At 40.9% G+C, this 20071-nt stretch overlaps 1 protein-coding gene across 1 annotated transcript in view; it reads left to right on the top strand.

Annotated features, from left to right (window-relative positions):
* Positions 1-20028, top strand: part of LOC121851360 (beta/gamma crystallin domain-containing protein 1-like) — a 32602-nt gene extending 12574 nt beyond the window's left edge. Inside the window, exons 9-19 of the mRNA XM_042345192.1 lie at positions 791-917; positions 2073-2218; positions 6313-6439; positions 7287-7313; positions 8074-8186; positions 8547-8676; positions 12543-12682; positions 13133-13256; positions 14502-14660; positions 15235-15397; positions 17919-20028. Of these exons, the coding sequence (XP_042201126.1) occupies positions 791-917; positions 2073-2218; positions 6313-6439; positions 7287-7313; positions 8074-8186; positions 8547-8676; positions 12543-12682; positions 13133-13256; positions 14502-14660; positions 15235-15397; positions 17919-18007 (1345 nt within the window). The 3' untranslated portion in view covers positions 18008-20028. The remainder of the gene's footprint in view (positions 1-790; positions 918-2072; positions 2219-6312; positions 6440-7286; positions 7314-8073; positions 8187-8546; positions 8677-12542; positions 12683-13132; positions 13257-14501; positions 14661-15234; positions 15398-17918) is intronic.
* The last annotated feature ends 43 nt before the right edge of the window (positions 20029-20071 follow it).

Raw genomic sequence — 20071 nt, 5'->3', positions numbered from 1 at the left:
ACGCACACTCTGGGGTCCCCCAAGCCTTGGCTGTTGTCAGCTTTCTTTGGTCAGGCTGTACCTGGATTACTACATCCCCAGACCCCACCTGGAGTATTGTGTCCAGCTGTGATCAGGCTGCAACTGAATGTTTTATCTGTTGCAAGGTAAGGCCAGATGAATATTGTCAACAGTATTTTGGAGTTGTTCCTTCTATTTATCACAATTTCTGTGTCCTGAGATTCACTCTATTTGTATTCTGTTACAGCAACTTCATGAACATGAAATTCAGACTGAATCACGCTGTTGCTTGAGTTACATGATTTTTGGCTTTCCTATGAACTGACCATGTCTATGAATATCTCATTGCTAAAAATGGGGCTGTGTACTTTAATTGTCATCAAATGCATGTTACCTGTTTAGGTTTGTCTCTGTCACTCTGTTTCTCCAAATGTAAATTCCAATTATTTCAACTAGACATCCTTATTAATATTCCAAAATAGCAACCTTAGTTTGATTGGCAGAATTTTGTGTTGTGCGAAGTGGGTTTTCACACATTATTTTGTCAGTTATAACTCGCAACTAATTTCTTTCACTTTTTTTTCAAACATGTTCTTTTTAGTCCTTTACAATGGTGTATTCCTATTCAGCATACCTTCCATTTTCAATTCAAGATTATTTTCTCACAGAGTTTCTTTTTTTTATATTACAAATTTTATTTTATAAAGACTCTGCGTCCTCCAGGAACCCTGTAAGTTGCCATGACTATAAGAGAGCTGCACTCTATAACCAGTTTCTCGCTTTTTTACAGTTGGGTTGGTTATGAGAAGTCAGGATTTGAAGGGCATCAGTACTTGTTGGAAGAAGGAGAATACCGAGAATGGAATGAGTGGGGAGGCTATGATGAACAACTTCGTTCTTTGCAATTTATTGAAGTTGTGAGTGTTTTTTTTATTATATGTGTACGTATGTGTGTGTATATATATATATATAGTGTGAATACAATATAACCACATTAGAAAATTAACTTATTGGATAAATCGTGTATGTTTGGGGGGTTTGGTTCCTCCCTTCTTTCATCACTTTATTGCTCTCCTATTTTGATGTTGGTAACTCATGTTTGGGATATGGTTTCACAAGAGCAGGTCATCTTAGTGATCTTGTTCATGTGAACTTAGACCATGAGTATCTAGTAGATGAGGTGACTTTGAGAGAGGACATTGCAGTTCAGCTTGTCGCTCTCCTTGACACCATTCACATTCAATGTGAAAATATGAACAACTATTCGGTACAGCTCTCTTGTTAGCTATCAGTCAACCTGATTGATTCACCTTCACTCTCCCACCCTCACCCGAATCAGGCTAAAAGGCACTGAGGCCAACTCTAAAGTTCCCTGACTTAGCACAGATTAAACCTGAGATTTTCCTATCTTGTGGGACTGAGAAACTCAGCCACCATGGCTCCAATGCTAACAACTTGTGGATCTACTACAATAATGTTGCAGAGGAATGATGGCTCATTTGCACCTCTGATATTGGACGATGGTGCTCGTTGACATCACATCCAATGATACACATGGCTTTGAAATATACTTAGACCTAGTCCAAGAGATGGGCCTTTCCCTGTTGTCTTGACAGAGAGACCTCCCTCTTACAGTCTCTGGTCAAGTGTACACTTTGTGGAACACTTTGTGTTAAGACTGAAAAGGTTAAGTTTTCTGATAGATTCCTATTCCTGTTTTGTTGCCGCTTGTTTGCCTCACTGTAGATTAGATTTGATCGTTATTCCAAAGAGCCAGACGTCAGACTGTTGACCCAGTTGAGAAAGCCGTGGTTTTACAGCTGAAGTTTAGTTTCATAGCTGAAGTTTGCACTTATTTAGTAATCAGAACTTTAAAAAAAAACTGCAACCATTTCAATAGATCTCTTTTACAAACGTAAGGTTATCTTGTCTGTTTTCTTTTGTTTCTTTAATAGTTTGGCTTTGTGTACAATACATGTAACTGTTTTTCTTTGCTAAAAGATGCATTTATCTATTTTTGTGAAGGACATCAATGTACTATAATATTGTGTTTGTTTCTTTTTATAATCCAGGAAGCTTCGAGTCCAGTTATGATCTTGTTCACTGAAACAAACTTTGGTGAGAAAGGTGCAAACATTGAAGTATTAGGTCCTATCCTGAACCTGAGAGACACTGAATATGGCTTGAAGACCCAGTCTATAAATGTACTCAGTGGAGTGTAAGTCCCAGTGTAAATTTAAAGTGATTTCTCAGTGGGTTACAAAATTCGGCTATTCAAAATATTAGTGCCACATTTGGTTAATTACAATACAGGGTTGTTTTAAACAAGTTATAATTATCTGTTAAACCCAGGTTATACTGTTGCAGGCTTATTTTCAGTTTCAGCATCATTAACACTTGGCAAATTAAAATTTGTAGAACCAGGAAAAGGTTACTGAGCCAACAAACCCATCCCCTTTTAATGTTAAATTAGTTAAATAACAAATATGGAGTCGCAATTAACTGATAGTACACCTTAAGCTGCATTAAAACCCGCAACAATTTATTAAATTGCTCAATACTAGTTTTGTATTTATTGTATATGTTTTGCTTCTGCATGTGGTCATCATTGTGACGTACTCTTAATGGTTGTAAAAGTGCCCTTCTTAGGTGATCTTCAGATTGCAGGCGATCTACTGTACCTTTGGCCTCTAAGTTTTCCATTGATGTTGCCTGTTGCTCAATGGCAGACTGTAGTGCAGATGACTGATGTTTTGTGAGTTGTGTAAAAGATGGCAGAGCGGTGGATTTCGCCATACTTTCCAGACCACCATAAAGTGTGAACACCAGGAAAACGATTAATACAGTTCTCATGCTGTACTAGCCAACATTTGAGGCCAGGTCTACTCTATTTGGCAGCACTTTGTGATATTATTCCACATGAAACCACAAATTAATTCAAACCACATCGCTGTTATGCGACTAAGACGCTACCCACGTGAATAATAATAATCCTTGCATTTGATGTAGCGCCTTATCGTGGCCATTGAGAAGTCTCACAAGCGCAGGATATACTGTACTATAAAGGATATAATGTAAAGTGTATCCAAACTGTGTACAAAGCTGCGTATCTTGTTGGTGAAACCTGGCAGTGAATTTGCGCACAGCAGTGTCCCACAAACAGCCATGGAGTGAGTGACCAATTTTATTTGGGAGATTGTTGGCCAGGACACCAGGAGAAACGCCCTTCTCTTTTCGAATAGTGCTATGGGATATTTAATGTCCACCTGAACAGGCAGACAGGAACTTGGTTTAATGTCTCATCTGAAGGACAATGCAACACACCCCCAGCACCAAATTGCAGTATCAGTTTAGACCATATGATTCCAAGACCTGACGTGGGGCTTGAACCCACAACCTTCTGACTCAGAGGCAAGAGTGCTACAAGTGAGCCAGGCTGGCAGACAAGGGCGCTATATAAATGTATTTCACTGTTGTTATTGTTGTGAAGGGCGTTGTATAAATACAAGTTGTTGTTATACTAAGGTCTTTAAATCTACTGCTTAGTAAAGGAGGATATGGCCTATTACACCTCCCACTTCTATTATCAGTCCCTCATTAACTCCTGCCCAACACCACCACAACTACCCTGTCTCTCAGTGTCTCATTCCATTATTTCTCATCAATATCAAAGCCTCTCACAGATTGGGTATTGTGCTGGAGCTTGAATGATTAACTCTGCAATGATATACAGGCATGCAAGGAAATAGAAGACATGATCTCTTGAAAATGTAGTTGAGAGGAAATTGAAGTGATGGGTGTGTTTCATTACAATCATCAAGCCACGCCTATTTTTGGAACCCTTAGCAGCTTTAAGATTTATGTCAATTGTCGTCTCCTTTCTCCTCATATTTTTAATTTTTTTATGTACTTTACCTTGTCTTGATTTATCAAAATGCCAAGGAATAAAATGGTCAGCATTGGGCCATAAACACAGGCTTAAATCTTGGTTGCAACATCTCAATATCTATCTTAAAGCTGGTATATGAGAGGGACATGTTGAAAAGATGTCCCAGGTAGAGGTGAAGCAGAGAGATGACGAGGAATGTTCAGTGTAATTAGTGCAATTAGTTTTAGATTCATGGGGTAATCCACAGAAAAGATTATATTTAATTATATACACATTGTCTGAGTAATGCAAAACACTTTTTAGAGAAGCAATGTTGTTTCCTTTAAAATACTTCTAATTCATTTTTGATTTTAGAAAGTACATTTTCAGGTTTTGTCCTACAGCCGATTTGGTGTGGTTGTGTAACAAATAATTTCTCCATGCTGCTGATTTTGAAAGTAGTTCAGCTTGTTTTTAATGATGTAGGTGTGAGTATAACTTACTGAGATGGGAAAGACTGAAAACAAAATGGTTTAATTGACAAAGTAAATTAAGATTGTTTTGCATTTATTTCATCCACAAAATATACATTTTAAGTATATTCTGTGAAGCACTTTGAGATGTCTCGAATATGTGATAAGGCACTATATCAAATTCAAGGATTATTATTATTATTTTAAATGCGATTGAATTTAACAGGTCAACTTGGCTCAGTTGGTGAACTCTCACACAAAAAAAATTTGGTCACTCATACAGTCAATTCACTTTACAGTATATTCTGTGAAACGCTTTGAGACCTTTCAACAACGTGACAAGATGCAATATAAAATGCAAGGATTATTATTATTACAAGACTTACCTGAACTGAATCTGAGTGAAGCTTGAGCAGTGTAAAATTATCCAATTTCCAAGTGTAATATAGTTTTGAACACATTTTTATATATCTATAATATTTATGTGTGAGTTTTCTATGTGGTTTGCATCATGTGACAGGAAGAAATTGAACTGTCCCAAGATCAAGGACCTTAAAATCCAGCAGTCATGGTTGTCTGTAGCTTCGACAGAGTTAAGACAATGACTGCATCTTGGAGATTTGACACCAATGTCCCCAAAGCAGCAATAGGAAAATTCATCAGATGCTCCTGCTCTATATCCAGGGTATCAGTCTGGCTCAGTTGGTAGCGCTCTTGCCTCTGAGTTATAAGGTTGTGAGTTGAAGCCCTTTGTCCAGACGTTGAGTTCATATAGTGTCTAAAATGACACTCCAGTGGTCAGTTACTTTATGGCTGTTTGTAGAAAGTTGCGGTGTACAAATTGGCTGCTGCGTTTGCCTACAACATACATGGTAATTACATTTTACAGTGAATACTTGAAGCTCTTTGAGACGTCCTCCCAGTGTGAATGACTCTTTATCAAATGCAAGGATTATTATTATAATTGTACAGAGCTTGAATAGGGGAGGTCTTCACTGCAGATGCCATTGGTGCCCCAAGTCCTCAATGATAGATTGTCAGTGCAGACCATCAGTGCTCCGTTTCATAACTCATTTGTCATTGCGTACCTGAGTGACAGATTCCTCGGCACTACTCGGACCACTTTCCAACGCCGTCTTATTGGTGATATGTGACATCTTCAGGAGATTTACCAGGATGGTACCGGGAATGAGGGACTTCAGTTATGAGAAGAGACTAAAGCAGCAAGGATTATTCTCCTTGGAGCAGAGAAAGTTAAGAGGAGACTTAAGAGAAGTTTTCAAAATTATGAGGGAATTCGATTATGTGAACAAGGAGAAACTATTTCCACTGGTGGGTGGGTCGGTAACCCGAGGACACTAATTTAAAATAGTTGTGGAAAGAAACAGAAGGGAGGTGAGGAGAAATGTTTTCATACAATGAGTTGTTCGGATCTGGAATGCATTGCCTGAAAGGGTGGTGGAAGCCAATTCAATAATAACTTTTAAGAGAGAAGTAGATAATTATTTGGGGTGAACAAGTTTGCAGAGCTATGGGGAGAGAGCGGGGGAGTGGGATTGATTTGGATAGCTCTTCTCAAAGAGCCGGCCCAGACACGATGGGCTGAATGGCCTCCTTTTATGCTGTTCTGTGTGCAATTGGCTGCTGCATTTCGCCCACAAATATGCAGTCAATTCACTTTACAGACTATTCTATGAAGGCTTTGAGATGTCTAGAAGACGTGAAAAGCTCTATATCAAAAATGCAAGGATTATTATAATTCTATGATTTACACAGGTCAGGGTCTTGGAGCATTTAACAAATACAGCTTAATGGAAAGCATAGGATACTATTGAACTTCACTATTGCTTCAACAGCACGATCACTTTGATATTAAAATCCTAGGAGTTTGAACTGGAATAGTTCAATTTTCATGCTGGATAAATAATTTTGGAGAGGTCAATGCATTTATCATCACTTTGCTTTCTACAGATGGGTTGCCTACGAGGAAGCAGATTTCACAGGAGCACAATACATTCTGGGTAAGGGTCTGTATAGCAGCTACCAGGATTGGGGAGCAAAAGATTTTAGGATCTCCTCTCTTCAGCCTGTTCTGGTGGTAAGTCTTAACTTTACTATTGTGGTGATTTTTGACATTATGTTTGTCAAGCGTTTCAGATTTACATGAAAGGACTACGTAAATCAAGTTATTGATTCAGGAAAAGGAAAAATCAGTCAGGTTCCCGTTTCCAATTGGCATCTAGTAGTGTGTGAGGAAGTAGAGCGAGGAAGGGATTGGGCTCAGCACTGATCTTTGTGCATCTTCAGATCACACCTGAAAACCTTCCTCTTTAACCATGCCTGCTACCACCTTTCTTTTCCCTCTGGCTCAACGTCAAGCTCTGCCATTGTTAAACATTCTGAGAAGCTAAACCCACGTGAGGAGCGCTATATTAGTGCACGTTGTTGATGATCATTCCGATGTTTGAACAGTCTGGTAAGATCACTGCCTAGGCTCACACATGAAGAATGGCCGTTTGTGCGATCACCCATAGAACTGTACTTCTCTTCTACACCATCTTCAGGGAACCAAAAGTAGAAAATTGTGCAAAAGAGTGACCATATGTGTTTTTTAATGTCCTTGTTTTTTCTGCATGACCCATTCCAATGGCAGGGCATTCAGGCTTTTTAGCAGTGAATAGATTAGTTATGAGCAATGCCCTTTTCAAGCCCATTATGTGTTAATCATGGGCTCATTTGTCCAGTAGGCGACTGAACTGAATCCAGAACTTGCTGACAAGTAGTGATTTTGGATGAGGATAACACCTGAATATAGTAGTCACTCACTGTAATTATTGAGCATGTCTTGAAGGAATTCCTCGCTCCCTTCTTAAAGCAATTTACACTCAGTAAATTATTTGCAGTATATCTTAAATCAGCTTTCTCCTCCCTCTGTGTTTTTCTAGGATACCAACCAAAAGCCCAAGTTTAAGGTAAGGTTCAAATTAAGCATTTCAAAATATTCATTTATTCTGTTACGTCTAAGAAAATAATATGAGAGGTTCTCTAGGAATTATATGAGTAAGCTCTTACCATTTATTAACTCAAAAGCAATCCAGACTAATTTTTTTTATCCCAGAGAGATTCCAAATGAGAGTAAGTTATTATAACGTACTTAAAGCTAAAATAAAAAGCCATCTGCTCGTCTGGCTTCAGTACTGTGGAGTCCTGTAGCTCAGTGGTTCGAGCATTCGCCTTGCAAGCGAGACACCTGGGTTCAATTCCAGGCAGGGCGAAACCTTGGGCAAGTTTCCTTACTCCACACGCCTAATAATCCTCCAAAACAAAACAATAATAAATTGGTCAGTTTCAATCCACGACTGTTTGTGGGACACTTCTGTGCGCAATTGACTGCCGCGTTTTGCCCACGAATATATAGTCAATTCACTTCACAGTCTATTCTGTGAAGAGCTTTGAGACGTCAAGAAGATGTGAAATGTGCTATATCAAATGCAAGGATTATTATTATTATTACTGAAACTAAATTTTATTTGCAGATGCTTTATGAATAAAGCAATTAAAAGATTAAATATGTGAGAACATGTTTTTTTTCAGTTCATATCAATTCTTATAAATAAAATGAACAATAATACTTAAATTGAATTTAAATTACGTTTGCTTTGTTACTACCGTCATTGACTTTCAATTGTATTGTATCGTTGTTGCATCCAGTACTTTTGTATTTAATTGTAGGTCAAGTTTTTTTCGGAAACTGAATTCCAAGGGACTACACACGTCTTTGAAAAGGACACGGTCCAGTTTATGGATGAATTTTCACCCAAATCCTGCAAGGTTCTGTCTGGCAAGTGAGTTCAATAAACTGAGATCAAGACTGTATTTAGGTGTTGTCATTCACAAATACTGTAATTATGGTGAAAAGTTAAACGTGTGTCAGATTCAATATTGAGGTTGGACTGTAGTTTAAAATTCCTTATGCTCTACAATTTTGTGTGTGTGTGTGTGAGAGACAGTCTTTCTTACTTAAAAGAAATGAATTTCCATACAACAAATGCAATTCTCTCTTACACCGTACAGAGCCTAACATTGATTGAAGATGATCGGAGATGGACCATTTCTTTTGCATCAGAGGATCCTTTAAGAACATATAGTTGCATTGAGATAGAAAGTAATTGTCTAATCAAACCATTTCGTGTTTTTCTTTGTAGCTGGGTGGTATACGATGGGGAGGACTTCACTGGTAAGCAGTATGTACTTGAAGAAGGAATGTATCCTAATTTGATCACAATGGGATGTGCAACAGATACACACATCAAATCTTCAAAGACAGTGGGATTTGTAAGTACTGATCTTGTTAAAACAATTCTGTCAATGACAGCTTATTGTAATGTTCCATTAATTGAGCCATTCATGTTAAATCCATTTTGTGCTAAAATAATTGCAAGATTTACAACAACAACAAGATTTCATTTATAGAGCGCCTTTCACGTCGGGAGGACGTCCCAAGGAGCTGGACAGTTGGGTCAGGACCCGAGCAGGGGGGAAATGGTAAGGGTGAGGGGAGGGAAGGGAGGGAGCGAGGAGGGGGTAGAGAGTTGAGAGGGGAGCTGGAGGCACGGTCAAAGAGAAAGGTCTGGAGACCGGCCTTGAAGGAGGAAAGGGAGGAGGCGGCGAAGGCACTGGGGGATAGAGTTCCAGAGCCTCGGGGCTGAGAGGCTGAAGGTCCGGCCACCAATGGTAGGGCGTTTGGGGCGGGGGATGTGGAGCAGACTGGAGCCAGAGGAACGGAGGGTATGGGCAGGTAAATAGGGGGATAGGAGGTCGGAGAGGTAGGAGGGAGCAAGGCTGTGAATGGCCTTCATCCCAACGTGATGCAACATAAATGCATTTGGTATTGTACCAGTCTTACAGTAGGGTTAAAAAGCAGCAGTTTCACAATGGGATCCACTAAGGTCAAAATCTGGGCAGCAGATCAATGGTGGGTTTTACTTCCATGGTTTACTGCCGGCGATGGGCAGGTTCCCCATTAGCCAGTCAGGGTTTCTGCCAGTAAGCTGAGAAGGATGTTGTTATCATCCCATTGTTGTCGTTCAGGATTGAGTTGATTATTTCAGTGCTACACATAAAGGTTTACCTGTCTGATTTAATGTCAGTCCTTTTATTTGAAGTATGGTAACACTAGCACACTGCCTACAAAAGAACACCTCTGGGTTTTCCATTCTAATCTAATGACAGTTGATCCTTTCTGGAAGCATGCCATAACTTTACACCTTCAGCACACAATGCACACAGGATCCAACACTGGATCTTTGTTGCTGGTGCCTCAGTTTCTAATTGAGAGAATAAATAATGCCAAATAATGCAAAGCAATAATTTTTCTTATGAAATTTTGATGTGCGGTAACTACTATAAATAGTATCGGGAGCAGACTCAGGAGAGAGTGGGGCGGAGCTGAGGCCTTGCTGCGGGTATAAAGCCCAGCCAGATGAGGAGCCACTCAATCGGGAGAGGAGTCAGGAGAGCGCGGGGGGGATAAGTGACGGGGTGGCGCGATTCACAAGGTGACGTCACAGTTAAAAAACCAGCAACAACAACAACAGTGGCCTGGCAGCCCCTGCCACTGCCATCCCAGCTGTGACCACACAGCCCGAGGCTGATGCCATCCCGCTGATCGCTTGCTCCCGGTTTCTGCGTGCGCGTTTTGGCTGCCGTCCCGACCCGAGCCTCCCCCTCCACTCTAAATGTCTCTCCTCCCACCCCCNTCTATCTGATACTCCCCCTCTGTCCTTCTCTCCCACCGCCCTCCCCGCCTTCACTCTCTCCTTGACCCCATCACCACTTCCCTCTGCTCCAGCCTGGGCATCCTCTGCCAGGCCCATCGTGGCTCCCGGCACCAGAGCAGCAACCCCAAGTGTCCAATCATTCACTCCCTCCCCTCAAACCACCTCCTTAAGGCAAATCCAACATCCCCCTCCCTCATACGTACCCTCCCCAACTCTCCACTCACACCACTCTCCACAACCATCTCTCCTATACATCCAAAAATCCTCCCCGCATCACTCTCTGCTCCCTCTCCTTCCTCCAGCAAACCCACCCGCATTTCCCTCCAAAATGTCTGTTCCCTCTCAAACAAAGCCTCCCTTGGTCTCACCTCCTACTCCTCTGGCTGCTTCCCCTCCTTCGAGCACCTTACCCTCTTCCACACCTCTCTCCCATTGAAAATCCTCCTAGTCTACCGCACCCCTAAGCCCCCCGGCTCCTTCCACACAGACATCTCTACTCTCTCTTCCCTGTCCCTCTGCTCTGAACACCTGCTTATAATGGGCGATTTCAATCTTCACCTAAACTCCCCTTGCACTACTTCTGCCGACTTCACTGCCCTCCTCTCCTCCCTAAACCTCACCCTTCACATAAATTCACCTACCCACAATCGTGGTCATGCCCTTGACCTTGTTATCACCCACGGCCTTAGCATCGTGGACAAGACCATCTCGGACTACTTCCTCATCTCCTTTTCCTCTCACATCCTTCTCTCCTCCACCAAGCCCTCAACCATCCTCCACTGCCCTTGGAAAAGGCTACCCCCTGAGACCCTCACAAAGACCCTAACATCATCAAACATCCTATCTCACTGGCCTTCCACCCGCGGAGATCCTGAAGCAGCCGTCCAGTTGCTCCATAATCGCCTCTCCTCCACCTTCAACTCCCTCATCCCCCTGAAATCTAGGATCATCTCCAAACCCACCCGATCCCCCTGAACAACAACCATCTCCGCCTCCAAAAAACCCAAACTCGGCTGCTCGAGCGCAGATGGCGGAAAACTGGCCTGACAGTTCACCACCAACTGTGGCTTGAGTATCTCCACAGCTACCGTCCCATTCTTTGACGGCTCTCTATCTGTGACCAGGGCTCCCTCTGTCTCCTTGTCCTCCTGGACCTCTCCGCCACATTCAACAGAGTTGATCACGCCATCCTCCTCCACTGCCTTTCCTCCGTCATCCACCTCAGTGGGACCGCACTCACCTGGTTCAAGTCCTACCTCACAAACCGCCAGCAGTACATCTGCACAAATGGCTTCTCCTCCCGCTCTCACCCGGTCACCTGTGGGGTATCCCAAGGATCCATCCTTGACCCCCTCCATTTTCTGATCTACATGCTCCCTCTTGGGGATGTCATCCACAGACATGGGGCACATTTCCACATGTATGCGGACGATACCCAACTCTATTTTTCCACCTCTCTTTGCGACCCCCAGTCCCCTGATGTTCTGTCAGCCTGCCTGTCAGATCTCAGGGGCTGGATAAACGCAAACTTCCTTCAACTGAATGTTGACAAGACGGAAGCCATACTCTTTGGCTCTCGTCAACGTCTAAAATCTCATGGTTCTCACCTCCTCCACCTACCCGACCTCCCTCTAAAACTCTCCGAACCCGTACGCAACCTAGGCGTCAGATTCGACCCCCAATTATTCTTCCTCCCCCACATCCAGTCCCTCACCAGCACCGCTTTCTTCCACCTCCGATGCATCGCCTGTCTCCACCAATACCTTACTCCGAAAGCCGCTGAAACTCTGGTCCATACCCTTGTCACCTCTCGGCTGGATTATTCAAACGCCCTCCTCGCCGGTTTCCCTTTCACTACCATCCATAAAATCCAGATTATTCAAAACTCTGCCACCCGTATTCTCACCCGCACCAAACTCCGCTCCCCGATCACCCCAGTCCTTGCCAGACTGCACTGGCTCCCTGTCCCAGAGAGGATTGATTTCAAGATCCTCACCCTTGTCTTCAAATCTCTCCACGCCTCCGCACCCCCTACCTCTGACATCCTCTCTCCTCAAAACAGTGCCCATTGCCTTTGTTCCTCCGGGTCTGGCCTCCTCCTTGTCCTCTGAGTCCTCCACTCCACCCTCGGTGGCCGTGTCTTCAGCCACTATGCCCCGAGGCTCTGGAACTCCCTTCACCTCGTCCCCTCTCGTCCCCGGGAAACCGGCGAGGAGGGCGTTTGAATAGTCCAGCCGAGAGGTGACAAAGGCATGGACCAAGGTTTCAGTGAGGTCAAGGAGGACGAGGAGGCAGAGGGAGCCCTGATCGCAGATGGACAGAATGTCATTTGTCACTTTGACCAGGGCTGTTTCTGTGCTGTGGGCTAATTTAACACTTGGGTATTCTGACAGAGATCAAATCACTTTTTGTTTTTCATAGAACTTTACCCAGTCAAATATTGAACTGTTTGAGAGAACAGATTTCAAAGGAAAGAAAATTGAACTGCATTCGGAAGCATTGAATCTGGCCTTGTTTGGATACAACACTCACATCTTCTCTGTGCAAGTAAATGGCGGCACGTAAGTAAAATGCTCTCCTGCCCTAAAGCTTTTTTTCATTCTTGGAAAGGTCTTGACAAGATCTGTCTTATGTTGGCAGGCATAAGTAGTAATTAGCGTGTTCATTGTAGCTGGCAAAGCCATATCATGAACATCTCCACGTTTTGTTTTAATTTGATTCCTATACTTCTTAAAACATTCAGTAACTATATTTTCTATAATTTGTTTTTACATCTTCCACATAGTGCAGCCTGGTATTATGTTTTAACTATGTAATACAGTGGACACGATTAACACAAAAGCTGTGTAGTTGTGGCGGCTTTAGAATCATGCACTAAGAGAGGTGGTCCTAGTTTCCTGGCCAACAATTCTACACATAATATTGATCATTCACTTCACAGTTGTTTGTGGGACATTGCTCTGTGGAAATTTTGTTCAGTTGTGTAATTTTTTTTCATTTATGAAAAACAGTTGGATTGCTTACGAATTCAGTAACTATAGAGGATGTCAGATTTTGCTACAACCCGGTGATATACCCAACTGGCATGAATTCACAGGATGGCACAGAATTGGTTCTGTGCGCCCCCTGATTCAGGTACGTTTATGGTAGATGTTTTATGAATACAATCTCTGACTTGATATGCAACATTTTGAATATTTTAGTAAATTACATTGGAATTACTAATAAATCAAAATTAAAGGCAATGGTATGAAGGGGGAGAGTATTCATGTATATATTTAAGTAAATGTACAGTGTGTATATATACTTGGGCACTTGTACCTGTGTATAACCATTCCATAGTATAGAGCACTGGAGCTTGTTACTACACCTTCATGTTGCCCTATGATTTTGCCAGCATTTCCAAAAGGGAATTACGTAGCTATTTGGCAAAGAACTCATTGAGGGTTATATGAGAGAGCGGCACAGGATTTTTAAAAAAAACTTTGGGACCAGCCAAATAGTTTTTTTTCCCAATCCTGTACACTCTTTTGTTCCCATCTTTGACTTATAAAGAGCATCAAAATGTTGGTTTAAAAAAATTATCTTTGTCATTTGGCTGGAAGCTGAAGTGTGTGGGAGGGTAGGGGAAGAGAGGGGGAAGTTCAGTACATTCTTATGACAGTTCTATAAGATTGTATTATCTTGAGAAGTTAGTCTCCTTTGCATCCAGATAAGTGATAGGTTGTCAGGCTAATCACTGAATAAATACCCAATGCTGTCTGAGGAACAATTTGAAGAGAAGTTATACCATAGCTAGTACTTGATTTTAGGGGAGTATTTTAAACAACAAAATCACTTTACCCCAAACCAAGTTTGGACAGCCTTAATCAACCCAGGAGAGCCCAGAGTGTTTTGAAGTTCAGGTATCCCAGTCAAGAGTTTAATGTTATAGGATTTAGCTGTAGGAGTGCCTGTTTGTTTTCAGCAGTTTGTCAAAGAAAAGTTTTGTTTTCTTTCCCATTCCCTCATATAAAAGAAAAATAAAGCCTTCAGAAGATAAATGTAGATTTGTGTCTCTTTTAATATTCCTAATATAGTTATGGAGTTATCTAATATCACTTTGCCATTAAGTTATTATCGATTTGTATATGTTTAGCTATGGCCCACTGATCGGCCCAAGATCAATACTTTTGAAAGTATCAAATTACTGTGTGGAGCACAAGCCAGCTCTTTACGAAAGGGGGTGGCATGGTGGGGAGAAAGTAAAGCAGTAACTTAGCAAATATTCCTGATCTTATTTGAAAGAACAAGTTCAAGTTTTTTTCAAAAAATCCATGTCATTTAAAAAATGGTGAAAACCATTTTGTGGTATTTACCCACATTCTCTTCTGTTGGCAGAAATTAGTGTACTTTAGGATACGGAATCGAAGTACGGGAGCATTAATGACATTCACTGGAGAACTGAATGATCTGAAGCTGGTGCGAGTGCAGGCTTTGGAACCCACGGGGTTGGATGATCAGATTTGGTCTTACCAGGATGGAGTCATCAAAAACAAGGTGCTCGCCAAGGCTTTCTCAGCCATGCTCATTCCTGTTTTTTTCACCAATTATAAATTTTATAAACTGCAACATACACATCACTGAATGTAAATATTACATATAGGGATACTCAGCCATCTACTGTATAAAATAATTGTGCTATATCTGTGTGAAATTTCTACAGTCCAGGTCTGTAAATAGAACTGGTTGCACAAAAGTCTTGAACCTACCCAGTGATTATCAATGTTTACAGATTAGCAAAAGGACCTGGCAAAATAGTTCTGAAACAACCATGCAATTTAAATTTAGTTCTGCTAATACTCGTATCTTCCCTATAAAACTGGTCATTCAAGACATTGCTGTGCCCAACTTTGCTATCAAGTTGCCTATCAATACACAAACACAAAGTTTCTCTGTTCTGCAACTCAAAAAAAACTGTAACCATAAAACGTGTATCAAATTATCTAAAACATGTATCAACATTTTGTAGTTCCTGTTATGTGGAACATTTTTAGAATTGGATTGGTTTATACAATATTTTTATTCTAACCTTCTCTTTCCCCTCTCCATCCCCCAACCCCCAATTCCACAGTTAGCTGAAGACTGCTGCTTGGATGTAGTAGGAAGTCTGATCACTACAGGTTCAAGACTGGGAGTTTCAGTGCTGCAGAATAAAGATGTTCATTTATGGCGTTTCCTTCCCAATGGAACCATATTCAGTGAGCTAAGGTCTCACCTAGCAATTGACATAAAAGGTAAGTAGCCAAACCACCATATGGGAGTCTCCAGTGCAATGCAACCAGGCCCTTCTATGGGCTAATTAATGAACATTTTATTTTGCAAATGGTGTAATTGGGCCCTGGACAGATTATGGTTTGTAAATTGATCAGAATTTGCAGCAGATAGTTTGGAGAAGGTTGTGACTTTGTTCAGCTGGGTGAAGCATTTTGAGAAGCTCTCTAATGTGAAAGGTCTTTAAAGATGTAAATTGTTGTTGTCGCTACTTAATTTATTGTAGGAAATTGCTGAAATTATATTTTTTTAAAAAAAGGATTGTTAAAAATCCCTTGTTACGGCAAATGCTTTATGATATAGTACAATTTACATTTATACAGCGCTTTTCACATCATGAGAATATCTAAAAGTGCTGAACACGGCTTCAAAGCCCTCTACAGCCTTGCTCTTCCCTACCTCTAAGACCTGCTAACTCCACATCGACCTGACCGCTCCCTTCGCTCAGCAGGCTTGGCCCATGTCTCCTGCCCGGCCCACCCCTGCTGATCCCAACCCCCAGCTTGGGTCCAAGTCCTTGACTGTCCAACAACTTGGGACGTCTTCCTGACGTAAAAGATACTATACAAATGTAATTTGTTGTTGTTGTTGAATGGGCATCCGAGCTGGAGAATAAGAGCTGAGGGGAGTAGAGAAAGGTGAACGAAAGTGTTGTCAAGAGCACTTGGATGTAGTAGGAAATCTGATCACTACAGGTTCAAGGCTGGGCATTTCAGTGCATCTTTAAAGATGTTCATTTATGGCGTTTCTTTCCCGATGGAACCATATTCAGTGAGCTAAGGTCTCACCTAGCAATTGATATAAAAGGTAAGTAGCTAAACATGCCTTTAATGAGGGGAGGGAGAGAGTGAGACAGAGGGACTCCCAACACAGGGTTCCAGACAACGGGGACAGACTGGCCAAAATCATGCCTTCCAATGGATAGGACGGGGATATGAAACAGAGATAGAGATATGAAACATAGAGATAGCATGGAGTTTGGAGGGAGTTGAAATGAGAATGAGAATTTTGTAACTCAAATCGGCTTGGGGAACTGGGAGCCTGTGGAGCCAAGCAAGGAGGGAGGTTAAATTATTCAGGTGATGTGTTGTTGGGGAGGAACAGACTCTCAGCACATTTTGTGAAAGGATCTAGCAGCTGCTGTTGCCAGAGTATTGTCTCATCAGCAAATAATGTCCAATTATGCCCCAAGCATGCATTTACTGGTTTATTTTATCTGTATTGTGCTTGCTAACCAGACACATCAGGCTGGCTCAGTTGGTAGCACTCTTATAATAATAATTATTAATCCCTATAGTTTACGCTGACACCTTAATACAGAGCTGGCGATGAGAAAAATTACAATGTGAAAAATAAGGATTTAAAGAAAATCAGGAAATATATTGTTTTATAAATTGAATTTTTTGGGGGGGTCATCCAGGTGTCTGACAAATTCAGAAACCCATCACCATGCTTAAGAGTATACAAAGCAAGAATTTCATGCATCCCACATACACATGGAAATCCCAGAGACAGATTGGAATGGAATGTGCACTCTCTCCCTGGAGGGATGCATCCTGCTCACCTAATTCTGTAAAGTATTAGGCACAAGCTGGCAAGAGCCAAGGCTTAGGGACCCCAGGGTGTGTGTTGGGGTCTAACCAGCTAAAACTGCATAGCTTGCCATTGATATTGCTGTCTGGCAAGCTTTCCTGGTGCTTGACCAGCTAGGACTTAATTTAGCCTTTTGTTTGCCTGTGTGCGTATTATAAATTCCAGCTTTCCTGATAATTTTGAAGCTAATAATGTGCTGCTCAACAGAACATTGTGCAAAAACAAATCTGTAGACTTAGGTATGAAGAGAAAGGCTCTTTCTTGCCTGAACATTGTTCACATATTTTGTGTGTTTGTACAGGCATCGTTTCCTCCATCCTTGTACTGTGAGTCATTAGAAAAAGTTACCACATTTCAAATTTCAGGAATGTGGAGAAAGCTTTAGGATATAGATTATTTTTTCTGCCATGTAGATAGATCCTCTATTCAACTGGACAGATTATTTTTCGCCAAATCAATGGTTTAGTTTGTCGCATTCTTATTCAATACCCCAACGCAATCAATTCAAAGTTTTTTTTAAAAAAAGAACAATTAGGGTCACATAATGGAGGGCCAGACTGTGTGCCTATAAACCAGCTCTCAGATAGCCTGGATAAAATATTCTTCAGGAACTTTATATTAAAAAATGTATACCCTAAGTGCTTTAATATTCCAAAGTTTTATGGAAAAGGCCGTATCAATATGTGCTACGGTTTTTAGGTTTGATGGTTAGTTTGGAGTCCAGCTTTGCAGACTTCACCTTTTCCTCAATTTATTAATAATAATAAAAAATAACAATAATCCTGATTTGATATAGCACCTTATCACGTTGTTGACACATCTCAAAGCGCTTCACAGGATGTAAAGTGGAATAACTGTGTATTTTGTGATAGCAATTGTATTTTCTTTCAGGTGGTCAGCATTATGATCAAAATCAAACCATTCTTAACAACTTTGATGAACTCCGGCCAACGCAGAGATGGGACCTGGAAGTCGTGTGATTCTTCTCATACAGATTTGGAAAGACTTGTGGCACTTTCTCAACTTCATGAGAAATCGGTCTACCTTCACTGTCAGGGTTGTACTTCATGAAGCAAACTTTGTGACCCATTTTCAGGACTCATGGTGACTGGAATTCATAGTGAAAGGGTAAATTAAATTGCCTCCTTTATTATGTGCCTGGGCTCTAATTAGCTGCTCTTTTGTGTCTAATTCTGATTTAGTATCAACCTTTTAAGTTAACTTCATGTGTTGGTCTTGGGTTTACCTGCTGTAACTTCAGCTACCAAATGTTAAACTTTGTCTGTTACCACAGGATTTATTTTAAAGTTTTAGAACTGATTATAAAACTCTAATAATAGATTACAGTGACTTTGACATCTTCTGTGAACAATATAGTGTTCTCCATTACCCAGTCAGCCTTACTTACCCCAGTGCCATCAGTGTACACTTTGGATTACTGGAGATAGAATCATGGAACCATCACAGCTGTGCTACTCTGAGAGAGCATTCAGTCCCATTTACCTGTTTTTCCCTATTACTCATTTCCCACATTTACTGTCTTAGTCATCTATTTAGCTCTCTCTTGAAAGGTAATTATGGATCCTACCTTAACCATCCTCTGTGTAAAACAAAAATCCTCTCTGTTTGTAATTATCAGGCCTTCCTGACTCGCATTCCAATGGAAAACAGTCTTATCAAAAATCCTTCATAATTTTAAAGACTTTGTTCCATCTTGTCCCTCCATTTGCTGCTCAGGTGTGCCTCTTACAAATTAATTTCAATGGGGGTTGAAATAACAGCTGTTTTATAAAACTGTCGATAGGACACTAATATTCAGAACTATGAATAATTTTGGAATTCAAAGCTTGTTACAATTTTTGATAATTTATCTGTTCCAACAGTACCCTGTTATAGAATCTAGTTTTGGGAGACGGGAGATATATTAATGATTTTAAATAGCTCAAGTTGTGACATGTGCTATCCTAACATAGTATCCAGTCGTGCTAAAGTTAGATGCTTAGGAATCGCAAAGCAAATCCACTAATTTTACAAAAAATATTTCCCTATTCAAAACGGATAAAGAGCATGGCAGTAGTCTGTCAGGGGAAACAATCTAAGACCTTCAATATGTAAATTTGGAGCAAATAGCTGTGTGCATTTTAAGAAAATAAAATATCTTTTATTAAAATGGAGAAATTGATATGTATCCTTGGTTTAGACTTTTCAAGACCTTCATGTATTTCAGCGTTTCAAATTCTCACAGGATTTACTTACTGTTTGTTTTGTTAGCCTGTTTCAGACCTGTGCACAGTAATGGCAGTCTTTGCTTGTACAGTATGTTGCATATGTCACTCAATCCTAACACATTTTCAAACCTTTATAAATATTGACAAACATTGTGTGAACTGCCTGGCCTGCTGCTCAACTAACTGATGACTAAGAGCATTCTGTGTCTTGGTATGCTGTATTGCAAAAATCCGTGTAGCAGGGTCCGAGACACATTACTGGCAGGCCCAGGAAGGTGTTTGTGGTGGGGGGGAAGAAAGAAGGAAAAGAAGAAAAAGTGATGATTGTACTGCACACAGTTCTAACATTTTAGCTACACGTTTCTGTACAATTTTAATTTGTCATTTATCGTGAAAAATGTACATTTCTAATGTCTGCCGTGAATTTGCTTGCCTTTGGGGTTAAGGGGATAAGTAACCAGTTTGTGAAATGTCCTATTATTATAGTTTGCTTAAGTTTGCACAGCCTTTGCCTTTTCACTAGCTCCCTTTTTATGTTAGCTCCTGATTCTTTGCTTTTATCAGCTGATATTTGCGCCCAGTGGAGAAATAGCTTTAGTGAAAGTGTGAACTACAGGACTGATTTTCTTGAAGCTTTTGTGTATCCGATTGAGATGGACAACTTTTTTTATTAATTTACGAAAGAACCAATGTGCTGACAGTTTTCTAATTTTCAAGGCTTGCACTGCAACATGTAACATGTTTATCAAATAAAATGTACAACATCAGAGTTATCCTTTTGGAACAAACATTTTGATGATTGTTACAGTAATTGAG

This window comes from Callorhinchus milii, unplaced genomic scaffold (assembly GCF_018977255.1).
Source record: "Callorhinchus milii isolate IMCB2004 unplaced genomic scaffold, IMCB_Cmil_1.0 Scaffold33, whole genome shotgun sequence".
In the NCBI taxonomy this organism is placed as follows: domain Eukaryota; kingdom Metazoa; phylum Chordata; class Chondrichthyes; order Chimaeriformes; family Callorhinchidae; genus Callorhinchus; species Callorhinchus milii.
The sequence above is the reverse complement of the archived record's forward strand: the minus strand, read 5'-3'. Positions and strand labels throughout refer to the sequence as shown.